At 43.4% G+C, this 13,033-nt stretch overlaps 1 protein-coding gene across 4 annotated transcripts in view; it reads left to right on the top strand.

Annotated features, from left to right (window-relative positions):
* The window catches only part of ACBD4 (acyl-CoA binding domain containing 4), a 34,634-nt gene extending 31,922 nt beyond the window's left edge, over positions 1–2,712 (top strand). For all 4 annotated transcript variants that reach the window (XM_075846677.1, XM_075846678.1, XM_075846676.1 and 1 more), the window contains exons 11-12: positions 275–325; positions 1,274–2,712. In XM_075846677.1, the coding sequence (XP_075702792.1) occupies positions 275–325; positions 1,274–1,381 (159 nt within the window). In that variant the 3' untranslated portion in view covers positions 1,382–2,712. The remainder of the gene's footprint in view (positions 1–274; positions 326–1,273) is intronic.
* The last annotated feature ends 10,321 nt before the right edge of the window (positions 2,713–13,033 follow it).

The raw sequence follows: 13,033 nt of genomic DNA, 5'->3' as shown, positions 1-13,033 counted from the left end.
CCCCAATTAATATCTGGGTAATTAGAATCTCCCATTATCACTACAGTACCAGCCTGTGCATCCCGCTTTATTTCTTTATATGGCTGACCTCCTCGGTAATGTTGGCGGGTCTATAGATTATACCCAAAAAAATTTTTTTCCAGTGTTTACCTCCCTTTGTAATTCTATTCACAAGGTTTCAGAGTTTCACGGGATAGTTGCGGTCAGATAATCTTTAGATTTCTAGTTGTCATTTAGCATTCATACTAAACCATCTTCCTTTCTTCTCTTACAGGATCAGCGACAGCACATAGAGGGGCAAATACAGAAATCACATAAAGTGCCGGTATGTCAACAATCAGAGAATGTGGATGAATCGGCCAATGTCAAACTTAAGGTCCTATCACACGGCCCGACACGGGCCGCGTAAACAAGCGCGATCAACGAGACAGCTCATTGATCGTTTTCTCCTATCACACGAAGCAATGATTGGATATGTATAGGGACAAGCATTTATTACTACGATCGCTCGTCCTATAGATTTTGATCATGTCGGCATCTCCCTAATTGCACAGGGAGATGTCCTGCCGACAACGAGGATTTTTAATTCTGCATAAAAGAGCAGATAAGCCGATGAATGAGCGTTTGCAGAGGGCAATGATCGGGAACGAGCCCGATCATTGGCCTGTGTAATAGGGCCTTTATACCATAGTCCTAAATTAACCAACTGATAACATTACTCACAAATGTACGTAATAGCATACGTTCCTCTCCTTAGAAGGTGTCCTCCACATTAGACTTTTTGCTCATTATACGGGGCATAGAACATTTAAGACTTTAGAAATAAAGCTGGCCATCTTGCAGACACCTACAGTTCTGCAGAAATCTCCTCGTTCTCAGTCCCTTCTGTGTTGGAGATGCTACTGACCCAGGGACATTTACATACATATGTGTGAATGATATTAGCGGTCCTTTAAGCTCGCCATAAACCCCAATAATATGGACGTTCAGTTGAGCATGCATGTGTTTTTTCATTAGGAAGAAAAGTAGCTGCCAGATATCTGGCACCGCTTATCTTATAGAAAACTATAGGATTGGACTGGTCTCCCTTGAAGAATTATCAGATTTTCAGTAGAACTGTGAAAATCATCAGAATCCATCAGAAAAGAACCTGATGTCTGTGGCTAGTTTTGGGAACTTGGACTGTCTGGGCAAACAATACTTCAGAGCAGATATTTTTTAGCAGCATTTTGTTTGTATTACTAGTAGTATTCTCTTTTGTGTCGTTTCACAGAAACCGCGACGACCTGTGCTGGCCCAGTCTGGGACTTTTCTGTTCATAGTTCTCTGGCCATTTGTGGTGCACTGGCTGCTACGCAGGTATTTATGGAGGAAGAGATGACCTGTTTTTTTTGGCCTGTGTATATCTGGAGTGGAAAGAATCAATCAGAATTTCACTGGCCGGCTGATTTCTAAAGAAGGCTGCAAAACAATAAAACACACTCGGTGGCTGGTAAATTTGCCAATACAATAGTATATCCAAAGGGTTAATCATCATTATTCTAATACTGCCTTGTTGCTTGAAGAATTATATCACAATGTTTTCATTTTTTTCCTGAATAATCTCCTTTATTATGTCTGCTATCCCTACACCCCCTAGTACTGCGTGGCATTATATCTGGTAAATCAGTTTTAATTAGAAGGAAAAGCAAGCAACAAAGGTGCAAAAAAAACACATAGTAACAAAGACAGAAAGTTATCATACAGTGAAACACGGCAAAATATTAAATATGGGGAATAGAGAGATCAGAGAGAGAGCCCCAGCATTATTAATTGGTCAGGACAGGAAAGCAGAGATATATGGAACTAGACTGCAAAGAACAGTTGGCAGTAAACTAGTCAGGGTTGGCCGCGCATGGGCCTGGAGGGTTGGCCGTGCACAGGGGCCTGGAGGGTTGGCCGGGCACACGGGCCTGGAGGGTTGGCCGGACGCACGGGCCTGGAGGGCTGGTCGGACGCACGGGCCTGGAGGGCTGGCCGGACGCACGGGCCTGGAGGGTTGGCCGGACGCACGGGCCTGGAGGGCTGGCCGGACGCACGGGCCTGGAGGGCTGGCCGGACGCACGGGCCTGGAGGGTTGGCCGGGCGCACGGGCCTGGAGGGTTGGCCGGGCGCAAGGGCCTGGAGGGTTGGCCGGGCACACGGGCCTGGAGGGTTGGTCGCGCGCACGGGCCTGGAGGGTTGGCGGGAACTATGACATGGTTTAGGCTTCTGGAGTGTATGCTATGCCTCTTTCCCTCCGGACAGTTGGACATAGTGGGTGAGTTAGTGGACGTATGTAAGGGCTGCCCTATATTCTGTGTTCTTTCATCATGATAAATACACTCCACCTTTCTTCTCACATTGCTCAGTACTTCAATAATAAAATGGTTATGCCACACCAAATTAGGTGTCTTCTTCATGGATCTGCCAAGGATACGAGGGCACACTGCCAGGCTTTATATCATCTGTCTTTTGACCATAAGTGGGAATTACAACCAGTACAATGTAGAATGGCATCCATGAATAACTTGGCCTTCAGCTGTCGTAATAACATCACACAAGTACAGGACATGGCTCTGCCTCTCTAAAGGCTACAAGATAAACCCATCCATTGCAGGTGATCTCGCCAGACGTGTTTGTTGTATGTTTCTTGACATGCCCTTGCCTGATATAAAGGTTTAGCTAATTGTGTATGTTATGTATTTTATTCCCTGAACATCCTATAGCATGTAAGACCATATCAGACCAGTGGTTACGAACCTGTCGCATTCCAGCATGTGAGCTGTCTCAGGGCACGATGGGAGTTGTAGTTTCGAAAAAGCCAGACAGCCACAAGGAAAAGACTTGCACTTAATAAGTCTAAAAAATCTCAACAAATCTAAAAATAATGTATAATATTCATATAAGTCCTAGGATACAAATGGAACTGAGCAGTTCCTGCTGCAACTAGCATCACCTGTCATAGTCTCTCAGGATTAGGCTTTATTCAGATGAACGTGTGTGAAATTGGCTGTGGATTTGCACCCGTGCGGGTCCCATTTTCACGGATCCCTCATAGACTTGAGTCTATCGAGGGATCCATGAAAACGGACAAAAATATGACATGTTCTATTTTTTCACGAGTCGTTCACACGGACCGTTAAAAAATCAGACGTGTGAATAGCCCCTTAGAAATACATGCAGTCTGGTGACGGCCGTTAAACAGACGGTCTGAATAAGGCCTTAATAATATTATTTTTTTACCATTATAGGAAGATCGTCAATTAGATTTGACCCCTTGCCTCCAGCCTTGCATAAACGAACCTGGTATGTACACCACACTAGATGGCGCTATCTCAATAAGTGGCATCTTGGGTGCTGCAGCAATTGTACTATTGTAGTGAATACGATTCCTAAAAATGTGGGGTTTTAGGCCATGCTGCGTTTTTGGAAAATGTTCCTTTATCCGATCAGTTTATAGAGTCTAATCTGATTAAAAAAAAATGTTTTGTGGCGTTAAAAAAAAAAAAAAAAGTCTCCTTTTAGTCTAGAAACAGCGCCACTCTTGTCAATAAGCTGCGCCAGGTAGTGCAGTATTAATGTGAATAGCCCTGAGCAGCTATACCAGACACTGCACATGAGGGGCGCTTTTTCTGGTCCCATACAACCCCTTTAGGACAGGATCACACATGCAGTTTTCGGTGCAGTTCTCTGAGCCAAACACAGGAATGGACACGAAAGGAGATGCATCTGCGTCTTTTCTTTATACCTTTCCTTCGTTTTGTATCGACTTCTGGCTTTAGCTTAAAAAAAAAAAAACGAAGCCAAAAACTGCATCAAAACTGCGAGTGTGATCCTGGCCTTAGGCCTCATTCACACGACGAGTTCGGGCCGTGAAATACGATCCATGTGTGTCGGTCGCATTTCCCGGCCCGACCCCAGTACAGGTGAACGGGACTCCTGGCATGATAGACATTTTATGATATTAGGAGTCGCTGCCTCCCCGCGGAGCTGCTGATCCGAACTGGACAAAATGATACAGACCGTTTTTCACGGCCCAAACTCGGTGGTGTGCAACTGCACTTAATGGGATGTTGTGAACAATTCGCCTGATCTCAAATACAGACCCACGTATGGATGAACATAATCCGTCACCAACACGTCCAGAAGTAGGACCGGCTCTGTGTATATATATATTTAGGTGTTTGATATACACACAAAGACTTAAGAGACCTATGTAAATGAGCCCAACAGGTAAGGTGTAGTTCATGTGACAAGCGCCACTTATTACCTGACTTACATGCCGTCCTCCCCTGTTCCCTACAACTGAACGTTGCGGGGGCTTTTTGTGCACCATTTACATTTCAATTGAGAATGTTTTTGTTTGCGGTTACTATGGAGATCACAACTGAAAAGTTTGACTTCTTCCAGGGTCGGCGGGTGTGACTTGTACATGTGATGGTAAGTCTGTTTATACTGGATTCGCACACCGCATTGACTCACATTTTTGGCGGCGTTATTTTGCACATATTGTTTTTGTCCAAAACGCAGGGCCAGATGTAACTTTAAAGGCGATGTGTACTCCATTTGAGACTTTTTTTTTTAACTTTTTATTAAATCAGTGTTTTATGCGATGATAAAAAAAATATTTGATTTTTATGATAATTTTCTTTTTGTTTTTCGTTTTCCTCTATACATATAAGCTGTATCGTTCGCTATCAGCTGAATCCGTCAGTGAAGTGAACTGATGGCTCGGCTGAGAGCGCGTCCGGTGTGTGTCTAATCACATCTAAGGGTCTATCCACACATTCCGTTTAAGGTTCCAAGAAAATAATGCATGTTTTTACCACCAAAAAACATGCGTTTTTCCCAAGCGGTTCTAACCTCACTTTAAGGCTGGATTCACACGAGCGTGCCGTTTTTGCGCAGGCAAAAAACGCGGCGTTTTGCCTACGCAAAAGGCACTTAACAGCTCTGTGTGGCCTCAGCATATGATGCGCGGCTGCGTGCTTTTCGCGCAGCCGCCATCATTATAACACTCCGTTTGGATGTTTGTAAACAGAAAAGCACGTGGTGCTTGAAGTCTATGGGTGCGTGAAAACCACGCATCTCACACGGAAGCACTTCCGTGCGACCAGCGTGCTTCGCGCAACAGCTGTGAGAAGGATGAATGAAAACAGAAAAGCACCACGTGCTTTTCTGTTTACAAACATCCAAACGGAGTGTCATAATGATGGCGGCTGCGTGAAAAGCACGCAGCCGCACATCATACGGGGCTGACACACGCACCTGTCAAGTGCCTTTTTTCGCGCGCAAAAGGCCGTGTTTTTTGCGCGCGCAAACGCACACGCTTGTGTGAATCCGGCCTAAGGACGGTCATTTTTTTCATGACTCGTCACAGGTGGGTTTTTTTTTCTGTATTAATCGACCATAATATCACGGAGATGCAATAGGGAATTTTAGAATCTCTAAATTCTAACAAATAAGAAAAGTACCAGCATAATGAATCAGAACAGTGACGCTGTAATACAGAAATACAGACGTTCTTATTTGCTCCTAAAAACCTGGTGTAGAAGCTGCAGAGGTTTTCTAAATGTCACCGCAGCTTATATCCTGTTCTGACTCACACCAACTTTAAGGGGAAATTCCAGTAAAAAATTTGTAATAACTTTCCAATTGTAATAAAGTCGATGCCCTATCTAGGGTACGTTCAATGGGGAAAACCGTGGTATCGAAAACTACATGTAAAATGGTCATCACGTTCAGTACCGCTGTCGAGTTTTCTATAGAAGGACTTCTAGGAAACAATCTATGCAAAAGTAATACACTAGTACAGGGATTATGTCTTTGGTGTTATTAGGATACCGGTGTCATGCACCTCCCCTTAGGCCCAGCACTAAGTATAAGTGTGGAAACATTACCGGGGTGTTTCTTTAAAGCGTACCTGTCACCTCTACTGACATGTCTGTTTTAGCAAATAATTGTATTCCCCATGAAATAACAATTCTGGAGTATATTTTCTTAGAATTCTATCATGTGCCGTTCCTCTGTTATTAATCCTAGCAATTTATGAATAAATTGATAACTGGGTGTTACCAGTTGGGGGGGGGGGTGTCCCTACACAGTCTGACATTGTCCAATCAGTGCTGACAGAGTGAGACTGTGTAGGGACACGCCCCTTTGACAAGGGGAATGGTAACATCCATTACTCAATTTCTCCATACGTTTCTAGGAGGAATAACAGAGGAATGGCACGAGTTCTAAGAAAATATGTTCCAGAATTGTTATTTCATGGGGAATACAAATAGTTACTAACATATACATGTTAGGAGAGCGGTCAGGTCCTCTTTTAAGTGAACAGCTGCTGATTGTGTGTAGATTTTTCTGGGGTGCAGTGACATTATACTTCTGGTATAAGTGACAGGTTTTCTTTAATGGGTATCCTCAGCTTTGTGTAAATAAATCTTAATCATGAAATAATCCATTTCTAATATACCTTTCTCACAGTTTTCAAGACCTCTGCTTGCTGATTTACAACACAGTTATCGGATCTCGATCTTATAACGAGTCGTGCACCTGTGTGATCATCGTATGACCAGTACAGATTTTCATCTTTATGAAGTAAACAATGCAAGTTCTCTTTCAATGCAAGCAGAGATCTTGAAAAGCATTAGAAAATAGTTATATATTTTTATTATACAATAAATGGCTTAGTTGTGAGGTGTTCTTGTGGTGCGGTATGTTTTATAGAAAGTAACCAGCTAGATATTACATGTGTGTGACTAGTCTTTTTTTTTTATGTGATAAATGGCGCGTTCATGTCCCTGGTATTAGGTTGGCCAATAATTTATACAAAGTTAATCAAAATACAGAATTTGTTAAGTATTTACAGTGGATGTCCGGTTTGGACAATCTGTTTTTATTAGAAAGGTCCCCTGATAATAAGCTGATCATAGGTTGTCCCACTGATGAGACCTCCAGTGATCAGCGGTAAAGAGTGTACCTAGCAGCAAGTGTTGCATTTCCCTGCAGCGCCACCATGGAAAAAGTGGTGCATTACACAGTGCCCATTGAAATCAATAGGCTGGCCAGAGCGAGAAATGTTTTTTGTAACCGCTCTCCTCTCTGAATAGATAAAGGTCCTGAACAACGGGCCCCATCCCCCTATATTAATTCTGAATTCCCTTATAGTGCATATGAGGATGTTTTCCTAACCAGGGACCATTACTGAATAAATGTAGTTGAGTCCGTCCTCCGAATACAATGCAATGTGTAAATACTACTGACAATGAAGGCCTATGTGGCACAGGAGAGGTTAAGTACACATGCAGCAACTGAAACCGTTGTGATTGGCCCATAGAGTTGTCAATCACTTACAGTCTGTTTAGTTCCGCCTCCTATCATGTGCAATACTACAGGAAGGATTGAGAAGAATTTAAAAGGGCGATTCCACTCAAATCAGATAAACAGAACACTCTCATACATTGTCACATAATGTACAGTCTGAAAATAATAGACAGTCACCGACACGTGTGACCAACTGTATAAAAGAGCGCCATCCAGCCTGTATGAGAAATGGATATCAGTTATGAGATGTCCTACAAAGATATGTGAACATGACCCTGATTATACCGTATAATGATTTACAGGGAGTCCTTGTGCAGAGTGGCCAATTCTTTTATTATCATGCCTTCACTGCATCTACTACATAAAGACCTAGTGACGCGTCTCAACCAATGCAAAACTACTACTCGCAGCATCGTTGCGTTTTATAAGATCCACAGGTTGTGGGCCATTACAATGGGCAACGTTTTAAAAATCCAGCACTGACTGCCAACAACGATAGCTCTAAGGCCTTGTTCACACAGTGCAGCGTTCGCATGTGTTTTATAGAGCCAATAAACAGGAACGGAACCTAAACAGAAAAAAAGATACGTAAAAGAAGGCCTTAAAGGGGATGTCCAGACATTTATTTTTTATTGATGGCCTTTCATTAGGATAGGTCATCAATTAAAATCGGTGGGGGTCCAACTCGCGGTAACCTCGCCGATCAGCTGACTGATGGGGCTGTTGTGTTGGTCGCCAGGGTCTTTTCACAGTGTACAGGCACAGTGGCGTACACTTCCATTGCGGCTGTACCTGAGATTGCAGTTCCGGTTCCATTCAAGTGAATGGGACTGAGCTGCAATCCTGATGTGTACGGTACTGTGCCTGGAAAAAACTGAAGAGGCCGTGTCGACGAACGCCGCAGTCCCTTCAGTCAGCTGATCGGCGAGGAGTTGGATCCCCATCGATCTGATATTGATGACCGATCTTTTACACCTGCCGATATTCGGCTGATGCAGCGAGCGCCGATCAACGAGACATCGTTGGTCAGCGCTCTTTTGCTCCTGTCACACGGAACTATGGATGGGGACCCACGGTTGTTACTCTGATCGCTCGTCCCCATACGTTATCATCATGTCAGCAGCACGTCCCCCTGATTACACAGGGAGATGCGCTGCCGACAACAATAATATTTCACTTTTTTAGAACGTTACATCCAGCAGATGATCGAGCTTTTGCTCGTTCATCTGCTGATCGTTCCTCTGTTTACACAGGACAATTATCGGCAACGGGCATTATATGAACCCTCGTCTGCCCAATAATCTCCCAGTGCAAAAGGGCCTTTAGGAAAGGCCATCAATAAAAAAACTGTCTGGAGAACCCCTTTAAAGCGTCTCCCCTACTGGATCCAATTCTGGTTTTGGAGTAAAATAAATGCATGCAAAATCTGCACTGTGTGATCAAGGCCTTATCTCTCGCGCGCAGGAGCATATTATAACTCCGTACAACCTCCGAGCTGTAATACCGCACCCATAGACTTTGTATGCCTCCGACTTCATGCAGAGATGTTTTCATTTTCTATATGTGACAAGTACCACCTCCCCTAGAAGCATTATTCCTAGGAGAGAATATGTCCGTAACATGGTGCCATATGGCGTATGATCCGGGCAACCGATCCGTCTCTAAATTAAAAAAAATTAAAAATGTATTGTACCTAAATCAATAACAATACAATGCGTGACAATGGAGTTGTGCGAACCTAAACTTAGGCTGTGTTCAGACATGGTGTTTGTGCAGTATTTTATCTTGTCAGCTTGTTTGCATGCATGGCAAAAGGCGTTTTCTTGGCGAATTGCCATACAAGCCCCAATGTGATTATACAACGCTACAGTGTGACAGGGACGGCCCGCCATAGCTGTGAGTCGTCTTTCGTAGGACCATCAAGGAGAATTTTTAGTGTCAGATTTCCTGTGATAGTCGCATCCCAGGTACAATAAAGGAGCGCAATGGGTAAAACGAATTCACCGTGTTATATCTAGTGCAGGGCCTGAGGGGCGGAGCATGACACGGATTCAAAGACCACCAAACAAACAATTCCTGTGTCATGCTCCGCCCCTCAGGCCCTGCACTAGATATAACACGGTGTATTAGTTTTACCCATAGTGCAGGGATAGCAGTCGCACCCGGGCCCTGAGGGGGCCTAAATGCTACTCAGCCGCATAAGAAGGCACCAGTATAATATATGGTAGGTGGGGGCCCTGCTATAGATTTTGTATCAGGCCCCGCAACTTACGCCTCTGCCATAGTGCATTGTTTTTGTTTTTTATTACTTTATTGTTTTTATATATATAAAAAGACACATATTTAGCATAAATACACTTCTATTCCCAATCCCGACCAACAAGAAAGGAAAAACAAACTATCAAAAATGACTACTACTCCAGGCAGATCTTGTCCGTGATGCCCATAATTGAACAATGATTCCTGGCGTCTTTTGAATCCCAATACTAGGCTTCAGATTGATGCTGAGCTGCAGTACCAGATACGACCCATAGACAAGTGTGGCAGCACGGAGCTGTAATATGGCGATGTGCATGAGATCACAGCGGAACCTCCCATGCTAGCCACGATTTTTGGAAGTAGGGGGGGGAGGCATTCAATTGGGTTCGTGCAATTATCGCCAAAAATGTGTCTGATTTTTTTTAATATACAATAATATACACATGACATCACGTGTATTCATGCGATGTCATGGGAATGCATTACATGCCATGTGTTTCCCCAGGCATGTGGGCGCATATATTACCCATGGGGCCCTGGCCTCCACAAATTCAGCACAGGTTCCAGCAGTAGGGAAATAAATAAAGCACAGGTGCAAACAATCCATTGGAAGACGGGAAGACTTTCTGCTCCAGACTGAAATGCTGGCGGAGGAACCAGTAGGTTTATATGGAGTAGCAGAGGTGAGTGGGATCACATGTTGCAGTAGTGTCCACGTATTTTACTGTGAAATGCCATGGGTCGTTAGGCCCAGGCGTTCCCATGTTTTGGCTGGTAAGGGCCCAGTAGAAAAATGTTTGAGAGCCTGGTGTATGTTGATCAGAACAATGTGTAGAAATGCATATGTATGTACAGATGTAGCAGAGCTGAACACGGTGTGTTGTGTCATTTTACATAGGACTGCAGGTAGTCTGGATGCCAGTCTGCCCTGTTTTTCTTGCTGTACAGGAGCCTTCATACTTGTCACGTATTTTTCTGGTGGTTATAATTGTATTATTGTAGGATTTTTTTTTTTGCCGTACCCCTTTTAAAAAAGAAGGGTGTCTGGGATGGTCATTGGGAAAAAAATGGCATGATTTTATTTCTGAGTTGCCTCGTTTTATGGCAGAAGTAAATTAATTTAGGAACCCAGTTGTGTCCTGTGGCCCCATGGAACGTCTAATAATCTTGTTTTGGGTATTAGAAGACCGAGTTGACGCTGCATTTTGTTGCGGGGGTTTTTATTTTTTTCCCCTTGTGTTTTTTGTTCTGGTTGATAAACTCCTGTCTCGCAATGGGGGTTTATCTACCAAAACACAAAAAACACGTGATAAAAACGCACAGTGTGAACCCAGTCTAACGTCTTCCCTTGTACGGATCTATATTTGTCTCCCGATACGTTGGATATATTTATTTTTTGGGGGGAGGGGGGACTTTGTGCTTTACCGGAATCAAACTAGTCCGCAGATAGAGCGACTAGAGACAAGCCATTATCTAAAAGTATGTCCCCTGTGAATAAGGCCTTATTTACACAGTGCAATATTTGTGCAGTTTCTTGGTGCACTTTTTGAATCCACAACCAGGAGTGGATTAAAAAAAGAAAAAAGTAGGATCTTTTCTATATGCTTTATAATCCGCTCCTGGTTGTGGCTTCAAAAACTGCACTGTGTGAATTCAGGACTTTGAAACCCCTCACCAATACGAAATAATTCTCAGAATCTTTTTGTGCATTGCACATCCCTGTATGAAAAAGTGAAAACCCAGCTATCCTAGTCCTTCTCACAGCTGAGAGTTTGTCACAATTGCGTACAGTCCAGGCTATAATCTGTGAGCGGCTAAGTAAGACCAGTTCTGCCTATGGTGGACTTGGACAGACATTTATGACAGTGGCGTCGTCCTCCGTTGACTGTGCGCCGTTTGATGGTGCGTTTCACCTGCAGACGCCAACATGAAACGTCTGGCTAGACAAAACTTCCCCCTGGCCGACGGGATGCGCTAATCACTAGGGTTTACTAGACCTATGACGATCAACCGATCGCTGGCCCTGGATGATCCAGTTTATCTACACTGATACATTGTAGCGAACTATCAAGACAGATTTGTGTTACTGATGTATTTGGCTCAAAAAGGATTATCTAGGATTGATGTTACTGTAACAACCTCCCAGCTGTGAGAGGGATTAGGTCTGCACAGGTTTTCAGCCTCAGGATAGGGTTTTTTTTTTATTTAGATAGCAAGCCGAGATCTTTAAAACACAAATTTAGTTTTTGTAGCAACTGGGGGAGATTTATCAAAACTGGTGCAAAGGAAAAATGGAGTAGTTGCCCATAGCAACCAATTAGGTTGCTGCTATAATTTTTCCAGAGGACTATGAAAGCTGAAATCTGGTTGCTATGGGCAACGCCTTCACTTTTCCTTTCAGTGGGGGGGGGTTTATCTGTCAAAACTGGTGCAATGTACATTTAGTTACTTGTTTATAGATCATTGTGGTGCTATGTATATTGCAAACATATTTAATGTTTGGATAAGTATGTGCTGACTTTATCTGTAGCCCATAGCAAAAGGAGTCCAATATATCACCCTGAACAAATATTACACAGTCTGATATTATTTACTGACCATGTGCAGGCCAAAACACACACTTCCTGTTTGATGGCCTGTAGTCATTTCCGCTTTAAGACGGAACTATATACGGCGTATGTTTACACGGACCTCTGCGGAGAGATCCACACATTCAATGTGACTGATGAAACAGACTGTATTACTCCGCCCGTACTCGCTTGCGGGTTAATACCCGTTTCAAGGTGATTCCAAGATTTCATCAATGTTTTTTTTGGCAATTGAGTAATTCCTGTCACAAACGGTTATAGTATCCTTCATGCTCGAGTTTTCATATGAAGGTTTTTCTAGGGAACTATTTTGTCTCCAGCTGTTCGGTTTGTGCTTACGTGTGGGGGACGTTAAATATAGATCTTACAAAAAATGTAAACATATTCCACATTTCATCAAGGCTTTTGCAATTTCACAGAGTTAAAAATGTACATACAGCTCATGTACTACTGACGGAAAAAAAAACATACACCACAAAAATATCAGTTTACACCCACTCCGTCGTCAAAGTGGTACGGCCCATTCTCATTTATTGGTTTAAAAAGCGTAGACGGGCAGGAACATAAGCCAATAGCCTTTTTGTTACAGCTTAGCAACAGCCCGTCGATCTCTTAACCAATCGCCTCATAGAATAGGCAGTTAAGGCTTTGGCGGCGTTCATTGGTCATCCGTTAAGTGACATCAGAGGTTTTGTGGGAGTGGTAGTCAAATAGTAGCTGAAGAAGAGTAAGAGTCTATCGAGCCGGACTACATCTCCCAGGATGCAACGACGAAGCATAATACGCGCATGCGCCTCAATAAGGGGGCCGGGTTCTGTATAAAAGCTTGTGTCCCAGGC

Source organism: Rhinoderma darwinii, chromosome 13 (assembly GCF_050947455.1).
Source record: "Rhinoderma darwinii isolate aRhiDar2 chromosome 13, aRhiDar2.hap1, whole genome shotgun sequence".
Lineage (NCBI taxonomy): Eukaryota > Metazoa > Chordata > Amphibia > Anura > Rhinodermatidae > Rhinoderma > Rhinoderma darwinii.
This window is presented reverse-complemented; position numbering and strand designations above follow the sequence as displayed.